The sequence below is a fragment of the Lissotriton vulgaris genome, chromosome 4_1 (genome assembly GCF_964263255.1).
Source record: "Lissotriton vulgaris chromosome 4_1, aLisVul1.2, whole genome shotgun sequence".
In the NCBI taxonomy this organism is placed as follows: Eukaryota; Metazoa; Chordata; class Amphibia; order Caudata; family Salamandridae; genus Lissotriton; species Lissotriton vulgaris.
In genome coordinates this window covers 2,102,045,480-2,102,066,657 of record NC_141691.1, presented here as the reverse complement: position 1 = coordinate 2,102,066,657, position 21,178 = coordinate 2,102,045,480, and the positions used below count along the sequence as shown (strand labels likewise).

The following is a 21,178-nucleotide window of genomic DNA, read 5'->3' as shown; positions in this document are numbered from 1 at the left end:
CAAACTAACCACCCACTGTCTGGAAAAACATCATAAACTGGAAAACATCTCCTGGACCATCATTGAACATGTGACAAGGGATGAACACCTCCTGGAAAAAGAATAAAGGTGGGTGTTACGCTTGGACACAAATAATACCGGCCTGAACGACGAAATACCATGGGGACAGCTTTGACTAGTTTCTCTGAAGCCTACGTTCCACCATTCAGGTGAGCAGGACTGATGGGTAGACATGAGGTACCATCTGATATTTTGTATGCACCTATATTCCATCCACAGCCCCTACACAACCTCAACTTTTCGCCTGAATGGGGATAAGATACTAACTTTATGGGCAGATAGGAGGCACCATTTGACATTTTTATGCACCTACGCCCCTACACAACCTTAACGCAGCGCTTTTACAAAAAACATGCTAGCATTATTGACATGACCAAACATGGTATTTCTCAAAGGTACCAGCCTGCGATATATATACCATTTCCCAGCCAATCCCGGCTTCTCCACTATTATTTTTTCATCATCAGTGTCCACACGCCTGCTACACAGACTTTTGAGAATCATTTGTGATAATAGATTAACACCTTTAAATACTCCGAAATTATAAAGAAGTAAGACTCGAGAAATTATCTTTACATCTACACAGCCACATTGAGCGGCCCTTTTTTGTAATGTTTCAAACCCTTGCTATTAAATATTAAAACATTTTTGCAAACTAGCAGCAATTGAAAGAGCTACAAATTATCTGGAACTTCAAAAGAAGAAAGACTCGACATATCTGGTTTTCCTTCGACACAGCCACAGCGAGCGGCCATCTTTTACATTTTTATCAGTCTGCCAGCTCATCTACAACGTTACGAAGCTAATTAGCATTCTGAATGAAATCATGAATCGCTAATTTATTATTCAAGATAGGTTCTTTTGTAGAAATATTTTGTCATTTTTTTCTCCCCACACTACCGGGAAATACAAAAAAAGACTCAGACAGGGTTTTTTCCTCACGATCGTGCCACAACGAGCGGCCATTTTTTCATTGAGCATTCTAGTCTTCCAGCAGCGTCCAGGATGACACAGCAAAGCTTCCGGTTTTAACATAAATAGTGGGTCTGGTCAGCAACCCGAGATGCCACGGAGCTGCCGAGGGATAGGATTAACGTTATAATATCACAAGCGGCCACGTAAGTAAGACCCCGACCATGGGTCGTAAAAATCTGGTCAGACGCTAACTTTGGGCTATGCTCTCTACCTGAGCACCTCGTGAGACTCTACCACATTTGTCTCATTTAAGTAGACCGCAAGATATTGATCCCCAGGATGCAGTCTCATGGAGCACACAACTTGTGAAAGAACTGTATGTATACAATATACGTCATATGCATGTATCTGTGATATAAATGTAGATCACGCCTTGAAACATTCTGGTGATACGCTATCTTTGGGCTACGCTCTCCACTGAGCAACTTGTGAGGCTCTATCTGGAACATAAGTGTAGATCACTTTTTCCGAGAAACGAACATTTTGCCTTCTCCTTAGAGTATCGAGTCTCGTTTGTTTTTAATTTGGAATCTTTCTAAGCAGCTTTCTCACCTACTCTCCTCGTGTGGGATCACTGCAGAATGTGTGTGTGTGATGTGTGGGGAACATACGCAATGCGAGTGTAAGACTTTGGAAGGTTAATATACCTATCATATCAGGGGCAGGAGAAAAATATATCACCATTCCCTTTATGACGGGCTGTCCTACTAGTCATTACAGCTATACCTATATATGGATACAATGCCACAATGTGCCCCACGCAACTAGCGTAATATGAGAACCATGTGTTAACTTCTTTTGTGCATTTACAAAACTGTATTTTCTCTCCCTTTTTCTTTTACAGGGACCACAACAGGTCACCCCATTTTTTGCTTAACAAGGGCCCACTCAAGCCCAGAAGCAGAACCTATTAGCTGATTTTTGCTATTAGGTTTTAGGACTGTAGGCATATCATTCTTATTTAGAATTAGTATTTTTCAGTAGGGATCATTAGAGGTCCTGAGGAGTAAGCAGTAGGGGACTGCTTACGAAACATGTCATGTAGACCAGGTGGTTAACACATTCTGTTCCACTCCACGAACCCCTTTTTATTGTTCCCAGCTAGGGAATCCATTAAATTAATTAACTAGCCGGGGAATTTTTACCTAATCTATTTGCACTCACTTATTTAGGTCCCTACACCCCTATCACTTACCACTTCTTCACTATCCTTACATCGCACATAGCCTACTATCAAGAATCAAGTGCTCCCGCGCAGCTCGTAGGTCGCAGCAAGCCCCGCCCCGTAGAGGGACGGGAAGACCCCCATGATGAAGCATGACACTAAGGGATTCTTAGTGTGTGAGGGATATTTTAAAAATACATAGTGCTCTCCATTTGCCATTTGCAAAGGGAGTCTCTCACATTACCTTTTCACTGCATAGTTGAAAACATATATATAAAAAAAAAAAAATTTCTCTTCACATTGATAGAATCTCTTTGTTTTTGCATACCTGTTTGGAGGGTGATTCTATCACCACCACCTCTGTACTTCCTCAATTGTTTTTGGATGCATCAGATGAGTATTCACATTTTAGCCTGTGTTATTTATGAATGTATTTTTAGGAATATCTGTCATAGCAAACCATGCTATTGCAGTATTATCTTATCTTACTGCTAACGCTGTACGTATTTTACTTTGCATTCTGTCTTACGATTGTGGAAGTTCATATCTCTTGCACGAGAAATAAGACTATTCTATACGCCCCTTTTATTCAAATGCCCGTCTATCTACTTCTGTGTAACTCTGTAGAAAAGAATCATGCACGATTTACTGAGTGAAACTGTTATCTGTTGTTTCCACGATTCAGGGATTGTTTTGAATCTAAGGGAAACAAAGTTGTCATGTTTATGCGGTTGTCAGAAACTAATCCCTTCTTGTTTATTCGAGAAGTTTCTAGTGACATCTGAGTTAGCTGGCACCCACAAGTAATTACGTTAAATGTACTCAATAGAGACATACTGACCTCAGTCCTATGTCAAAACTATAGTGTATATTATTCCAATACTGAGAGCCTATTAGGGATATAGAACTACACTACAAAGGGTGGTAAATATTTTTTAGAATTCAGAGCTGGGTGGAGGTAAAGATAGGTAAGACCAGTCAGTCAGTCAGAATTCTTTATTATGCTTTTGAAAGCTAACATAGTTAAAACTATGAAAACAAATAACCATATATCAAACATATGACAAGATCAAAAAATACATACTATGCATAAACATTCTAATAAACTACTAAGTTGTATGATAGTTTTAGGAATCAGTCAAAAAATAAATGCACAAACTGACATTCTCACTCCTATCTTTCCCTCATAAACTGACATGCATCTCAGTCTTGAAGTTCTATATTTCGGCCAAAGGTCATAAAAGATTTCATAATAATACATTATTCATAAAACAATCTAAAATACATCCATGCATCTCTAAATTCTAATGGAATTCTGTATGAAACTGACTTCTGTTAAAGAATCAATTCTGTGGATAATAGCAAAAGAGACAGAGCAGGTCCACCTTGATTAAAGTTAAGTGTTCACAATAAATAACTGGTTTCTAAGAACCATATAAAATGGACAAGAAAAATTATAAAGTGTGGGCTGCCCCAAAACAAGAGCAAAGCAACAGCTCCTTCCTCAGATACTAAGACTTTGGAAGGAAACCAAAGATCAACAGTCTTCAGAATGTGTTAGCCGAATTCTTTTTTGTGTATTAGCTACTTATAAAATAAAGGGTTTAATAGTGTTGGAGCTGGAGAGCAAAGAGTAAACTTGCACAGATGTTTTGAAGTATTTCTTTGTCATCCTGAGATCATCACACCAATGAAAAAATAAAAGCGTAATATTTTTTGTTAGAGCTAGACAGACAAAATAATATGGGCATCCATGGTTTGAAGTTAATGATTACGAAGGTGGTGCTGTTCCCCGGAGTGACTTAAAACCATGGTTGTCAATTAACCAAACTGCCTAGGGTAGCGGAAGACATATTTGAGGCCCTTCAACCCCATCCAATGACATCCCAGGATATGACATCTTCAGACCTTTGACCCAATCACATCACAGGAAGTGACAAAATGTTACTTTTGGGCCCTATTACATCAAAGAAAGTGACACAGCCTTATGACCAGGTGCCCTCACGTCTCCGCTACAAGAAGCCTTTATGCTAGAGTTTAGTTATTGAATCAGTGCATGTGAACAGGTCTTCATGTTTCTAATCCTCGCCATTTCTAAATCATTTAAACAAGTGACTAATGGCCCCATGTTCTCAGCCCAACTCGCAAATAGAGGAGGAGGGAGCAGGCACATTAGTAGGGTGAGCAGATCAAGAGTCAGGCCATCAGTCTGGCTTGACTCCGAGGCTCTGCACAAGCCGAGCCGTGGAACCATTTGGCATGTATATTATGCAATAGACATAAAGGAGGAATGCACTGATCTCTTTAAAATTTTACAACAAAAGTGTATTTCTTCAACATGCGTAATTGTTTCACCTTATTAAATCAGATTTTATACCTGCATAGACAGACACTTATTAAAAGTGATAGCTTTCGGAAACATTATTGGCTTGCCCTCCAGTGTAGTCTAATAAAACAAATACAAGAGGTGCTTGTATAGCGCACATCCTGAACTCAAGTATTTAAAAGTGTGGGCATGTGATAATAAAGAACAAGCATTTGCAATGCAATAGGTCTCACATTTACAAAGGTTAGAGTTATTGGCATTGTAAATTCGTGGAGGGGTGACGGTCAGGGAGGGCAGTGTATCTTCTATTGCCAGTGAGAGAGGCCCCAACACAACATCATCAATGACCGTGAGTTACAACACTGACAAACGATGGTCAGATCTCGTGAGCACTGCACCCACTCACTCCAACTGTAGGCAGCCCTGCAAAATGTAACACGTCTCTGACAACGGACTGTCACCGAGCAATCGAGCTGCAGCGAAGGCAAGCAGCAAGCGGCGAAGTGGTGAAGTGTAGTGTAGCAAAGCTCTGAGAGCCACAAGGAACCTAGGGGAGCGTGAGGAGCCCAAGTCCGAACCCGAGCCTAAGCGGAGTGGCGGCATCAGCAGTGGAACCCGAAGCTGATAAACCAGGTACACGGCCGGTGGCGGTGGGCAGCGAGAAGAGGCGGAGGCGGGCGGGCGGTGAGAGGCCAGAGAGTGCAGCTTTACGGCCCATGGGCGGCGAGAGGCAAGAGAGCGCAGCTTCACAGCCCACGGGCGGCGAGAGGCAAGAGAGCGCAGCTTCACAGCCCACGGGCGGCGAGAGGCAAGAGAGCACAGCTTCACGGCCCACGGGCGGCGAGAGGCAAGAGAGCACAGCTTCACGGCCCACGGGCGGCGAGAGGCAAGAGAGCGCAGCTTCACGGCCCACACACCGGCCCACAGTCCCACCCCACCCCGCCTGAACCACCGCACCGCCGTACCGCCGACAGCCGGACTTTACATGACACAGGGATAGGTTCACTCAGCAGGTCTACCTCTCGCATCACTCCTGCCCTCTGATCTGTGTCTCTGCACTACCATCCGGCTCCTTCTGTTTCGGTACCTCATCAAAAGCTGCTCTGCCCCCATTCATCGCAGGTCACAGCCAGTTTCTGCTCCCCTTGCTGAGCACTGTTGGTTAGTGGAAGTGGAAGAGTCACACACCAGCGCAGCTGCCACCTAGGGTGACCAACTGGCATTGGTGCAAATTCAGGACGGTGAGTGTAAAAATTCAGGACAAAGGGTCAAAATTCAGGACACAAATTCAGGACAGGAGGTCAAAATTCAGGACAAAACTTCAGGACAACTGGATAAGTTTTCAGACACATCAGAGGTCGTGCAATTGTATATAAGTAAGCAAAGCCATATCTAGACATATTCAGCAATTTGCAAACCTATCCATCATGTATCCTTCCATCTTTCATTTCACTCATCCATCCTTTCATCCATCCTTTCATTCATCCATCCATTATCCATCCATCTGCCCTTTCACCCTATCCATCTGTACACTCAGCCATTCACTCTTCTACCCATCCATCCATCCATTCACTCATCCATCCAGCGATTTGCCCTTTCACCTTCCGGGCCATCCTTTCACCTACTCATCCATCCACCCAGTCACTGATCCTTCCACCCATCCACCCTTTCAGTCATCCATCACCCTCCCTTTCTCTCTCCATCGACTCTTTCACTTAGCAATCCTTCCTTCCATCCACCCACCCTTCCTTCTATCCATCCATCCATCCACCCACCCATCCATCCATCTACTCATCCGCTCATGAATCCATCCATTGTCCCTCTCACTCATTCATCCTTTCTCTCATCCATTTATCCTTTCACTCCTTCACTGGTCTATTCATCATTTTGTCCATCTACCTTCCCTTTCGCTCACTCATCCATCCTTACATCCACCCTTTCACTCATCCGTCCATCCATTCGCCCTTGCACTTATCAATTCATAAATCCATCTGTCATTTCACTCATCCATCCGCCCACTCACTCATCATCCACCTTTTCACTCATCCATCCTTTCACTCATCCATCCACCCTTTTACCCATCCAGCTACCCTTCCACCCATACATCCAGCTATTTCCGTCTTCTCTCTTCCATCCTTCCACTCACTCATCAATCCATCCATCCCCTCCCATCCCATCGGGCACCAACGCCCCCTACCACCACCCTCAGCGCCTGGACCCAGATCAACACAGAAGACACCATCTGCACGATGAACTCTATCCACTCCGGATCTCCGACCGACCCCTGCCTTCACCACATCTTCAACAAGGCTGACGCTGTCATCGCACCCCACCTGCGGGACATCATCAACACCTCCTTCGACACCGCCACCTTCCCTGAGAGCTGGAAGCACGCCGAACTCAGCGCTCTACTAAAGAAACGAACAGCGGACCCCACCGAACTCAAGAATTACCGCCCCATCTCGCTCCTCCCATTTCCAGCCAAAGTCATCGAGAAGACCGTCAACAAGCAGCTGGCCGCCTTCCTCGAGACGAATGGATCCCTCGACCCCTCACAGTCTGGCTTCTGAGCCAACCACAGCACCGAGACCGCCCTCATCGCTGCCACCGATGACATCCGAGCCCTGCTGGACAACGGTAAAACAGCGGCCCTCATCCTCCTAGACCTCTCCGCGGCGTTCGACACTGTTTGCCACCGCACCCTAGTGCAGCGCCTCAGCAACATCGGAATCCAGGAAAAGGCCCTGGAGTGGATCCTCTCCTTCCTCGCTGGAAGGACACAGAGAGTACGCCTACCACCGTTCAGATCTGCAGCCACGGAAGTCATCTGCGGCGTTCCTCAGGGCTCCTCACTCAGCCCCACCCTCTTCAACGTCTACATGAGCCCCCTTGCGGCCATCGCACGCCAACACAACCTCAACATCATCTCCTACGCCGACGACACCCAGCTGATCCTCTCCCTGACCAACGACCCCGCCGCCACCAGAACCAACCTCCACGAAGGGATGAAAGACGTAGCCGAGTGGATGACGACCAGCCGCCTGAAGCTGAACTCAGACAAGACAGAAGTCCTCATCCTGGGCTCCTCCCCCTCTGCCTGGGACGACTCCTGGTGGCCCCCCGCCCTGGGCACCGCACCTAAACCGACAGACCACGCAGGCAACCTGGGCTTCATCCTGGACTCCTCCCTCTCCATGACCAGACAAGTCAACGCCGTCTCCGCGTCCTGTTTCAACATCCTGCGCATGCTACGGAAGATCTTCCGGTGGATCCCCACCGAGACCAGGAAGACGGTCACCCAGGCCCTCGTCACCAGCCGACTGGACTACGGCAACGCCCTCTACGCCGGAACCACCGCCAAGCTCCAGAAGAGACTCCAGCGGATCCAGAACGCCTCAGCCAGACTCATCCTCGACATACCCCGACGCAGCCACATCTCTGGACATCTGAGAGACCTGCACTGGCTCCCCGTCAACAAGAGAATCACCTTCCGTCTCCTCACCCACGCACACAAAGCCCTACTCGGCCAAGGCCCGAGCTACCTCAACAACCGCCTCAACTTCTACGCTCCCAAACGCCACCTCCGATCGACCAACCACGCCCTCGCCGCCGTCCCCCGCATCCGAAGAGCGACAACAGGAGGAAGGTCCTTCTCCTACCTGGCCGCCAAGACCTGGAACACCGTCCCGACCGACCTTCGCCTGACCCAAGACCACCTCTCCTTCAGGAAGAAGCTCAAGACCTGGCTGTTCGAGCAGTAGCGGCACCCCCCCCCCTGCCCCCCCCCCCAAGCGCCTTGAGACCCTCCGGGTGAGGAGGGCGCTCTATAAATGCCTTGATTGATTGATTGATTATCCATCTATTCAATCTTTCATTCATCCATTCACCCTTTCACTAATTCATCCAGCCATCCCTTCACTTACTCACTCGCCCACCTTTTCATATTAATTTTTGAGAAGAGGCTCATCAAGAACTTCACCCTCACTGCAGGAGACATTCCAGGACTGGGACAGAAGCCACCCAGGGCAGAGACAGGATCCACTACAGGAGCCATCACAGGCAGGGGGGGGGGGGTGTGGCGGTGCAGGAGCCACCACATGGGGGGACAAGATCCATCACTGGAGGGGGAACAGGATCCACCAGGGTGGGCACAGGGGTGGGTATGCAGTAATCTAGTATCATCTTGGTCTCTTCCAGGGTGGGGGAGGACTCCTTATCCCCTCCCGGATAAGACAATGAGAAGACAGGCTCTGTTTCCAAAATGTTAGTTTTGCCCCCCTCCCCCCACACTGATGTACAGTACTGAAAGGAGATACTCCAAGAGAACTGATTTAACTGATTGTCCTCAATACTTTGTTAATCAGTGTGAGTGTGATTGTGCAATTTCTCTATTTTATTACAATATAGACTGCATGTTTGAAGAATCGAGGTTTGTTTACAATTTAGTAACAGTAATTAAGCTCTGTGAAGTGAACCATGTGCTGCCTCAGTGTAATCAGGGCCGGTTCTAGGATATTTGGAACCCTGGGCAGAAAGGGAATGTCTCACACCAATTGAAAATACAAGACGCATTCAGTGCTGTTTGCATCTGAATAGATGCCCCTGCTCCGAAGCTGCTGCCCCTCCCTCTGTCACCTTCAAGCACCTCTTAACAGCTCATCAAGGGCTGAAGGTGGGAGGGTTGCCATCCCGCTGTGCCTCGCCAATGCTGATGGGTATCTAAGCATTTGTACTGCCTCGGAGTCTGTTACACCCGACCTCAGCAGCATCGCAGTAAAGAAGGGAGGTGGGGGCCAGCTGTGCCGGTTGTGTGACCAGTTAAAATTACGGACAAATGGCGTCTGTTAAACAATCCTTCACGGACAACGGACAGATGGACGAAATTACGGACTGTCCGGGAAATTTACGGACAGTTGGTCACCCTACTGCCGCCCCCATCGGATCCATACCTCGTTGTAAGAGATAGGGCCCACACCGAATTTGCAATAAATCTCATAAACAGGAGTTCCAATCGGAGGAACCGAACACGAGTCCTCCAACCGGGAATCCCTGCTGCAACCAAAACATGAAAACATAGAACTTTTCCGACTTACCATTTTATAAACCGGAACACAGAACAAACACAAACAACGGTGCGCACTCGAACTTAGGCCTACCAAAGGTGAACAAATGTATCGATACCCAAACTAAACCAAAAGATTATCGTACTAGAGCAACCAGTGATAATCTTACAAAACCAAACCAAACCAAGGAACTAAAAGGATTATCCAAACCCTTACGAAGTAACCAAACCACTAGCAACCACTTAATACTTAACTGAGGCACTGAAGACGTCACCAAGGAGAAACCCGTCACGTCTCGCTGTACTAAGGTCTGCACCTCGGGTCCAAGACAGGGCGACGGTCAAGGCAACGGACCACTGCAGCCGTCCAAACGGGAACCCTCGTGGAAGAGAACGTCAGGCCACTTCTGCGATATGCCGGGATCGATGAAGTGGGGCGCCTCCCTCCGGAATCTTCACACGAAGCTTCTCAAACTCTTCAGGCTTTTGGACCGGTACCGAATGACGTCGCCCTACGTTGGGCACCAATTGGAGTTCTGGACTTTTTGGTACTGTCCAGAGGTGTCAGGGACAACACCCGAAGACCCCTGAGTTCTACCTGTCTCGGTGCACAAATAAACAGAAACACGGGCTTCTCGATGGTGGCGTCAAAGACCAAAGGTTTATTACTGCAGGGACACAGAAGTCACAGAAACTACACACGGGCAGAATCTAGGAGCCTGTTCGAATTGCATTAAGTGGTTGCTCCTTAAATACAGATTTTTTAGCTTGGGGCAACATTCTTCACATGCTAGTACATTTCTAAACCTTCATGTCCTAAACAATAAATATTTGGCGTTACACAAGAATCGTCAACAATATCTGATGTAAAAACATTACAATCGAGCGGTTCCCACTGTTCCATCATAATCCCATGTCATCTCTTCATTCAAGAGCCGGACCGCCTCATCGTAAATTTCGTTACCTCCCCCTAATAAAGGCCCAGAAGGAAAGGAGCAGAGCCAGGTGCAGACGATAGAAAAGCAGGATAAGAGATGTTTGTGGGTCGTAAATGGGCAAGGCTACCAGCTTCGGCCGCCTAATCATGATCAGGCCAACGAACACGAGAACCAGTATAGCAGGACTGGCCTCGGGCAGAGGAGGCAGCTTTTGCCGAGTCATGCGGCCACAGCGTTTCTGTCCTAAGGTGCACGTGTCACTAAAGAGGTGAATCGCCGGCTAAAGCTTACGTGTCCTTAATTGAAATGAAGTGATCAGAGGTCACTGCGTGTCCATTGACTATGTGAGGGCAAGGAAACAAGATGGATGCCATGATCTAAAATGGATGCCATCGGTGTATCGGAAATGTGGTTATAACAGGAGTGCTCTTGCTTGTAGCGTAGCGAAAACACCAGGATATACTAAATGGATCATTTGCAGTTCATCGGTACCAAAATTCTAAGTTTACGACAATGTTGAAAACACGGGTTCAAATCGTCACGGAACCTCACGCCCCTACATTGTTGTTGTGGCAGTTATCATTGAATACCATAAGATGTGCTAGGTGCCTGCCTCATCCAGAGGCTCCTCTGGTCTAGAGTTGCAGTGTCCAGAGATCAAAAGAAAGGTGAAGTAAAAAATGACCCCAAAAAAATGGATTTAAAATTAGGTCCACACCCCAGGATTTTATTAATTGGTGTGGAACTAAAAAGTAAAATGATTGGTACTTGTACTAGATCAAGTAACTGGATCTAGAAGTATAGCTTAGAAAATGGTGTCGACATGTTTCAGCCCCCTATGGCTCAACGGAGTCTACGGGGCTTTCGTGAGGACTAAACAAACATACAAACAGAGAATAGTTACTTACACCTTTTGTGCAGTTACTTTGACAAAACTCACATCTGGGGACTTAATGATAATATACCCTGGCACCAGTTTGCATAACTGAATATGCTAGCTCTGTGAAGTCAGCCTCCTTATCCGCATTTGATTCAAATTTACACCAGAGCAGTGCTCTTTATGATTCTCCCTAGACCACTGCAAAGATATGATTTATTAGACTGCTAACCGCTTCAAGCTACCGCGGCACTCTCCTTATTACATACATTCAATGCTCATGTTCTGCCCTATTCCGACATCGCTCATTTGTAGTTGATAAAGTTTTACATTCAATCAGATAGAATCACGTGTCTCGCTACAAATACGTAAACTCAACAGGTGATGGACCGAATGTGGATCAATGTCACACACTCACCCCAGTCCAAAGATCTGGGCCCAAATCCATCGTTTTTTTGCACTCCACACCACCCTGGGTTAGACAATGGCGATATGCAAATCAGCGCTGACCCTGTGCCCCATGGGAACAGTCCAGTCCGAACTACAAAAGCCATGTCCTTCCCAGAACGGAATCAAGCTACAAATACGTGTCTCGGACGTCTACCCAAAGTCCAGGGGCATAGTCAGCACAAGTGGCGGAAGTCTCCTCCCACGCGGGTAATGGCGACGGAATAGCGTTTTATCTCTCATTGCTAACTAACGGTAAGGTGGCTAAATACTGATACATTTCCCGACCTTTCCTTCCCAGCTCTGTGGCTAATTCATAGCCGGTATCCCCTGACGAAGCCTCTTGATACTTAGCATTAGGTAAGAACGCTCGCATGCCGAGAACGCCACTCAATACAACTGATTTCTGTTGCAGTTTTGTCAATACCTGACACGCCTTGCAGTATTCCATCTGATATGGGAGTGTTCGTAAAACGCTTCGCGCTACCTAAATGATATAGCATTTTATTTAATGCAACTAGAGCGCTCGCACGCCATGAATGTAATTTAACATAACGTTCAGTAGCTTGCAGTTACAAAAATGCATAATAGTCTTCCGTCTCACATACGTATGATCATTCACAATATGCATCGCGCTACAAAAATATTAATAAAACCTTAACAGCGGTGTAGTCTTTTCAACATCACCTCGCTCTTCTAACATTAATGTCACCTCTCCACTCTTTATTTATTTTTTTGTACTGTCACAACCACACTGGCAGTATTTCAGCGGTCCCTTCAGACAATGCAGGACCCTTTTTCTAACTTAGTCGCTCAAGTCCAGCCTCTCAGCCCTTAGCCTTACCATGTTCCCTCACAAAATCCACATCAGTAATTTCTGTTACATAAACACTTAAGAAGAGACTACTACGTACTCTGGTGCCTATGTACATACAGCTAAACGACAAAATATGTATTGTTTTCCTGTTTTTTTGTCCCTCTTTTACAGCGTCACAAAAAGTGACACACCGGCGGCGTAAAAGTGACGCAATGGCTCATAAATACGGCCCTTAGTCTATCCAAATTTTGAAAAATTTTAGATGTTTCTGGCTGAAACCTTGTTTCGTAAACTTGGCTTAATTTCAATGTAACACGGCTATCTCCGCATGTCTGAGTAGTGTGAGCCTGCACTTATCCGCCAGATGTGTGAAATTCTTCAAAGAATTACAACAATTATTGACTTTAGTGCCACCGAGCTCTTAATTGTCAGTATTAAGAATTTCTTTTATATCCTTGCCATTTCACAGGGGTGCTTTGGTTTTTTATCACTTCTCCTTTATTTATTTATTTGGTTAGGGATTGAGTATTGGCTTCCCTTTGTGAGTGATACCGAAACGTGCAGACAGTAGTTTTGAAATTCAAGTGTTTATGGAACAGTGATAATGAATGAAGTATGACTGCTGAGTCTGTACTGCTGGGGATTTCTCAGATCTAAAGGGGCCGTTTCATGTCCTAAATGTGCTTAATGGTCCTTAGTCAAAATGTGATACTTTGTAGCAGGGCATTGGTATTTCTATTTTAATATTTGCAGGAGATACGCCTTGGTGTTGTGATAAAATTGCAAAGAGGTTGCTGTAGGGATTTGTTTGTCGCACCACTGTTTTATTAGATATTATAGTTGCTTTGGGGGACAGTATATGTCCTTTATCGTTTTTAGAGTTGGTTTTTACTCTTGATAAATCTTTTTATATGCGATTAGTATTGCACTTTGCACTCCGGTTCCTAACAGAGTCGCGTAGTGCTATATTTATTGAAGTGTTATGCTATGTACTGCAATGTCTTGACTGTGTTTTTCAATTTTTTGGAGGTTTAAATAATTTGGAACAATACAATCTTATCTAGCCTTCTATCGTGCTTCCGTGCATTAAAATCCTAATTAATAAGAAGATGACGAAAAAGGTCAACACGAGACATCAAATTCACAACATCCTAACTGTCCCGCATAAACTTATAGCATCCTTTTTTGGGGATCCACACTTCTTTAAATAATATGTTGCCTGTGTTTCTTTTTGCTAGGGAGAAGTGGCTTGAGAAAGAGGAGAAGGTCCGGGAAAAAGTCAGCCGTGTCCTAAAATGCGATGTTACACAGATAAATCCACTGGATCCCATCGTGCTGCCCCCAGCCGACTGCTTGATCACATCCCTGTGTTTGGAACACGCCTGCAAAGACTACGAGGCCTACTGCGCGGCAATGGGAAACATCTCCTCGCTGTTGAGAACTGGGGGGCATTTGGTGATTGTAGGGGCCCTCGGTGGTACATTCTACAAAGTTGGGCGTCAGACCTTCGCCATGTTGGAACTGAATGAGGAATTAGTCAGAAAAGCAGTGATTGGAGCTGGGTGCAACATCATAAGTATGAAAGTATTTGTGATACCTGAAAGCAATCACAAACCTCACATTGCAGATGCAAGGGCAAACATCTTTCTGGTGGCATGCAAGGGGACACGCCTGTCATTTGGATGTAGCCTAAAAGCGATTTGAAATCCTAATGTATATCCAGCTAGCTACAAGGCTGAATGTATCCATATTGTATACTTGCAGACAGCAATGTCCCTGACTGACATCAATAAAATAATAACATGTTTACAATTGTGAAAACGATTAAAAGCTGCACAAGCGCAAGAAAGTGTTTTAGTTATTTACTCTACAAAGACACGAAACAGCAGATAATCCAATAATTGCAATCATGGAGACGAAAAGATGACCCTATATATATTCTATAACGTGGCAGGAGCATGTGGTGCTGCTGTATGAAACTCTAGATAGCATCTAGCAATCAGGGCCTCATCACTTCTCCTGGACGAATATGAAAATACTATGCACACCTGATTGGGTAAGATAGAAAACTGACCACTAAGGGCCAGATTTACGACTGTGGAAACAGCACCTCGCAAATTGCGAGTCTTTTGCGACTCGCAATTTGCAAGGCGCTATTTCCAATGTACAATAGTGTGTAACACACTGTTAGTGATTCCCAATGGGGTCGCAAATTGAGAGGCTCATGAATATTAATAAACGTCTCGCAATTTGCAACACCATTGGGAATGCCAGCCCTCCCAGGTATGGTGGCCTGCTGGGCTCAGCAGACCACCATGTCTGGGACTGCATTTAAATAAAGCAACTTTTTTTTTTAAATGCAGCCCGTTTTCAGAAAATTAAACATTTTCGTTTTATTTTTCCCTGTGTTTGCAAAGGGGAAGGAGTCTCCTGGGACACCTTCTCTGTTGTGATCCCATTACCACCCTCTTGAAGAGGGTGGTCATTTGCAAGAGTTTTGCGACTGCAATTTTGGTCACAAAACATTTGTACATGGGGTAGCGCTCGCTATTAGGAAGGGAACGCCCCTTCCTAATAGCCAGTCGCAAAACCCTATTTTGCGAGTTGCAAAATTGCGACTCGCATTATAGGGTTTGCCCATTCTCCACGCAGTTTTTGCGCAATGGTCACACATCTGCTGGGTTATGGTAACCTTGAAACGAAGCTTTGCCTCCTTGAGCAGCAATGCTAAGAGAGCAGAGTACAACAATGTAATTCTTTAAATTGACGGCTAATATTCCATTATACTAAGGACTGGGTGGTACTTAAGCATGTGGAACGTAATCTCTCAATTTCCTCCTTCGTCACTATCATGGGACATAAACTCACATCTAGCCATGGATGTTTAGTCTGATCAGCATGAAATTCAACATAATTACAGTTTTAATTCTCCATATTTTTAATATCCACTTTTATATTCCTCCAGATTGACACTCTTTGGGAATAAGTGGGGCCACAGCCTTTCTGTCAGTTGACGCGGCGAATGCTGCAGACCCATGATTGGACCAGATAATATCTGGGGGCTTCCTACTCATGGTTCAGTGCTGCCCTTGCTCCCTGCAACAACCATATTTAGCACAACAGGAAATATGCTGATTCTGCCTTGTTTTTCCTCGTTCTCTCTGTGCTGCATCCCGCAGCACACACAGGAAGAGGAAAGATCCTCTGAGGAAAAGGTCTTGTGCAGGAGGGTCTCCCTTCCTGCACAAACACGATCCTGCCTATATTGCAGGCACCCGCGCACCGTGGGGCAAGGGTGCCCGCCTTGGCACTAGGCAAGAGTCTGTGCGCCAGCACAGGCAGAGATCAAGAATGTGCTGCATAATGTTAGTGACGTTGCAGTCCTGCCCTCTCCCTTTCAGGCAGTGCAGCGCAGCACGGCGGCGTGGTGCATCACCATACATGAACATACATGACTCGCCTAGTTATTAGGGGCAGAATGACAACGATTATTATTTCAAAATCTCCATTCCTCAAATTCCAAACCCCCAGCTATCCAACGCCAGTTGGTCCTACTGTTCATTTCAAAGGTACTTTTAATCTGGTTTAGTTCCCGGACACTGCACTTCATGTGATCTATTTGTTCATGGATGCTGAATGAGTTGTTAGTCATGCATGTACAACATGCTGACCCCATGAAGGAACACGACCCTTTTGGCAGCAGAGACACCATCTAGGGCAGTATGATAGTTCATGGAGATTACAGCGGTTTAGCCACTAGACTGAATGCGCCAGTGGTGGCATTTTTAACCTCCTTTGAAACTCAGGCATTAGTTTGGATTTCATGGATGGCCATATCTGTGGAAGAGAATAAAGAAATATGCAAGCCTCAGAATCAGCTGGCGACTGCTGCGGAGACAAAGAGGATAAGCCAGACCATGAGGGATCCAGTAATGGGTGACCATCCAATCACCTTGGATGAAAGGGTTAACAATGAAGGGAGGGATATATTGCTTCACAGCTACAGGAGAGCAGGATGGAGTGAGGACTCTACTCAGGCTGTCCAGTCTGGCTAAAAGAGAGATGCAGAGGCAGGGGTAGCTCCATCAGGGACGCAGACTGGGGGCCAAGTACGGGTCCAGAGGAGATCGCTGGTGAGCAGTCATCTGGTTAGGGGGTTACACACTTCACTTGAGAAATGAGCCCACATCAGCAATCACAACCACTTCACTGTTGTGTTGGTGATGTGTAGTACTTGATACAGCCCTATGGACCAGGCGTGCACAGTGGATCTCCTCTGGTGCACATTGACGATACCTGGTCACTGGGCAGGAGGACATGGCAGACATCACATAGGCAGTCAGGTAAAGCAACTTGAATCAAACAACAGAGACCGTAGATACAGCAAGTACATTTTAGCAGAGCTGTAGAACTGCGTCTACTGTGAGCCCACTTTGGTGCTTCATTGTAGTTTTAAATTTGACACATTTCAGGCTGCCATTGTTTTAGCAATATTATTTGCATGCATGAAATTATTCTGACAAAACGCCGTACATATTGTTTCTTTTGAGTAAGCCTTTGTCGCTGTGTAGTCTGTAACTCTGTTCAAGGTTAGTAACATAGAACAAGCTATCCTACCTCTCTTTTGCCTGTTTGGAGACAGCTTCTAACATCTAGACATATTATTACTTCAGAGCTGTGTCTCTAATACAGTGAGGGGTTCATTACATAAGTTATGACCTGGCCTTTACGGGTCAGAAGCGCACTCCGACCATGACTGCTATGAAACAATCCTGTGTTCAACATGCAGCTTTCCTGACGCTGATCTTCCAATCTGCAAATATGATTTGCCAACTCCACTTCAGGCCTATTCCTTGGTCCGGTTGTCCAGTTATGGGGACTCAGATGAAGCTTTGAGATCTGGCACAGGGTTTATCCTCTATGCTCTGAGGGTAGGCTTAGTGATAGTTAGGAATATATAAAAAGGCAATTGTAATGATTGGACTGTTTATTCTTTTTACCTTGTTAGAAATGCTGGTTACTTTGCTTTTTTTATCTGCCTAATAATCGCATCTCATTCTTTCAATACAAGACTATGATTGTTCAATGAATGTATTGAGAATCTAAATGTGTTTCTTTCTTGTGTTTACCCTGGGCATGCATGAGTAAACTATGAAAGGGTAAGATCTGTTTCCATGATTCCCTTGGGGTCAGAGTATAATGTCTGAGGTTGCCAAAATCGACTGTTAGCCAGGAAAAATTAGGGGTTCGGGAAAGGGAGAGTGAGCTAGCGAGGAATTGGGCCTACAGTCTCTGACGGTGTATATAGACTCAGTCCCTACATTCTGAAGCTTTTTCATCCTAATATGCAGTCCTACCTTTTTAAGTGGTAACCGTATAACATGGCACCACCGTTTACAGGTGCAGTACTTATTTAACTTGTCTCTTGAGTAGTTCTTTTGTGCGCCCACCCTTTTCACCAGATGTCCGGAGAGACTGGCAGTAGCAAGCATAGAGATACATTATGTACAATTCAGAACCAATTAAGGCACACCCAAAATGGAATTTTCCAGTTAGATGCAGCTAAAACAAAGAGGTACAGAAGGATACATTTTTATTCTGCAGCTGGGCACACACTATATCAATCAGAGGGTCATTCTATCAGTACCCTCTGCTAGGCTGGTGGGAGAAGGCCTCTATCTAGTGGGAAAGGTATGCGCTAATAAGAACAGTGTATTCATTAGCAAGCAAGGCTCTACCTTGGAGAAACAAAGAGCAGCAGAAACTGTTTCTTTAGAAAGGCAAGGATTAGTTTTGATCATGATTCAAAATGGCGGCCAAACACAAAATTGTGCAGTGAATACTAACTTAGCATAGAACAATTGAATTGAATTGAATTGAAATTGTTCTTATATAGCGCATGGCTGCCCGGGAGCATCCCAGCGCTTGGAGCCGCCGAAGCAGAGAAGCTGGTATTGTTCTAATGTATTCTTAGTTATTAGATTTCCGGGAATAGCCATGTCTTCAGTTTCCTGCGGAAGGTGAGGAGGTTAGGCTCTTGCCACAGAGAGAGGGGGGCAGAGAATTCCAAAGTTTTGATGCATTGTAGGAAAAGAGGCGGCCTCCGGAGCGCGACTTTCTGATTCTGGGAACTTCTGCCAAGTTGAGATCATTGGACCGCAGATTCCTGGCTGTATTGTAGGGTCTAATAAGGTTGGCAAGAACTGGAGGACCCTTACCCTGAAGATTTTTATGGGCGATACAGAGGGCCTTAAAATGTATCCGTTCTTTTATCGGCAGCCAGTGAAGTGATCTTAGTGCTGGTTTAGCTGAGGAGCGATGGTTAGTGCCAGTCAACAATCTCGCTGCTGAATTCTGGACCACCTGGAGCTTACAGATCACAGACGCCGGGGCTCTCAGATAGATCGCATTTCCATAGTCAAGCCTGGATAAGATCAAGGCTTGAACTAGGATATTTTTAGCCTTGTCCGGCAGCTGCGGCAGAATTTTACGTATAGATTTTAGCAGGCCAAAACAAGTGGCCGCTGTTTTCCTGGCTTGTACTTTGAACAAGGGATCCTCATCTAACCAGAGTCCTAGACTCTTGATCTCACTTTTTGGAGTAGGCCCAGGGCCCATACAGGGTGGCCATAGTGTAGCAGCTTTGAAAGATGCCTGCCTGCCTAGCAGCATAAGTTCGGTCTTCTCACTGTTAAGTTTAAGGTGAGACTGGCTCATCCAATTGGCCACTTCCTCCAGACAGACGCTTAGACTCATTTGGGACAGCTCTGCTTGGCTCAGAGAGACAACGAGCTGCGTGTCGTCGGCATAGCTAACCAATTCGATCCCATAGGGAGCTACTATCTCTGCTAAAGGGGACATGTACACATTAAAAAGTGTGGGGCTAAGGGAAGAACCCAGAGGGACCCCACACTGCAGAGGTAGGAGAGAGGAGTGGCAATCCCCCTCAAACACCTTAAAATACCTTTCCTGCAGGAAGGGTTCCAGCAATGCGAGGGCCTTTCCCGAGACTCCGAGTTTGTTTAGACGGGCTAAGAGGATGCGGTGATTCACCGTATCAAAGGCGGCGCTGAGGTCCAGGAGGATAATGGCCACATTGCCACCTGCGTCCAGAATCCTCCTAGACTCCTCAACCACCTTTACAAGCGCCGTCTCCATCCCTTGCCCAGGGCGGAAGCCTGTTTGAGATGGATGGAGAAGATTAAAGGCTTCAAGAAAAGCGGACAGTTGGTGGTTCACAAATATTTCCACCAATTTGCTGATGCATGGGAGAAGGGAGATAGGACGATAGTTGGACAAGTCTCCGGGGCCAAGATTAGGTTTTTTAATCAGTGGTTTGACATGGCCAGCTTCCAGTCCCGTGGAACTGTGCCTGCTTCAATCGAGGAATTAATCAAATTAATGATTGGTGTAGTGATAATGGGCAGAACTGATTTCAGGATGTTGATGGAGCAGGATCGAGTGGTGAACCACTTTTATTGCTTTGAGGAGGGGGAGAACCAGTTCCTCAGTAAGAGGGGTAAAAGAAGAGAGCTTAAAAGCCTCTCCTAGAGAGGATGATTCAGCTAGCATTAGAGATTCGGGATTAAGAGTAGGGGGAGGGCCAAAGGAATCTTTTGAATTTTGGTCTGAAAAAAGGTTGCAAGTTCTTCACATCTTGATCCAGTTATATTGGGAATTGAAGGAGGGTCGGAAGCCTTCAGGAGAGATTTGACAATTCTAAAGATCTCTTTCGGTGCTTTAGGAGACGCAATAATTTTCTCTGCATAGAAGGCAGCCTTAGCCACCTTTATAGCAGATTTGTAGGCATTGATGGAGGCCCTATATTTAGTTTTTTTCTCTGAGCTAAAGTCTTTCCTCCATTGTCTCTCCTCTCGTTTACAGAATTGTTTGAGTTCCTGAAGTTCCGGGCCGAACCATGGATGATTGGTTGATCCCCTCTGCACGAGCAGTGAGAATAGAACATTTACATTCTAGAAGATCTCGGAAACAAATCAGGTCGAGATCAGGTCAGCATGTGAGAATATCGAAAAGAAACTGGATATCCTGGCAGCTGGAACATCAGCACTAGAATCAACAGTGAATGTGTTAACCTTCCAAACTGAAGGGAATAAGAGAGAAATTACCCTGTCAAAGAAAAAGGGAGTGGACATTCAAGAAAAGCTCGAAGCCCTTGAAAACTCTCAAAGACAAAACAATCTCTGTTTGTTAAAGATCCCCGAGGGGGCAGAGGGGAATATCCCTAAGGAGATTATGATCAGTTTGATCAAAGAAGGAACCCCAGTTGACTTCACAGAACAAGATCTCATGGCCGATATGCAGAGGGGGGATAAGCTAGAAGATTCAGGGCAGATAAATTGTCTCACTTTCTCTTTTTGTCTCAGATCTGCTATTATTATTTTAGATATCTTTAGGCTATGTAACAAACGCAACTGGGCAAAAGTAGCAAAAAGACGTAATGGGACATGTGTTCTTCTGACTCCAGGGGGCCCCTTAGGCCTAGTTTGGGGC

At 45.6% G+C, this 21,178-nt stretch overlaps 1 protein-coding gene across 1 annotated transcript in view; it reads left to right on the top strand.

The window, feature by feature from the left end:
• Nucleotides 1–14,510, top strand: part of LOC147725123 (nicotinamide N-methyltransferase-like) — a 48,517-nt gene extending 34,007 nt beyond the window's left edge. The window contains exon 3 of the mRNA XM_086918179.1: nucleotides 13,906–14,510. Coding sequence (XP_086774305.1) covers nucleotides 13,906–14,371 — 466 coding nt within the window. The 3' untranslated portion in view covers nucleotides 14,372–14,510. The remainder of the gene's footprint in view (nucleotides 1–13,905) is intronic.
• Nucleotides 14,511–21,178: the final 6,668 nt, after the last annotated feature.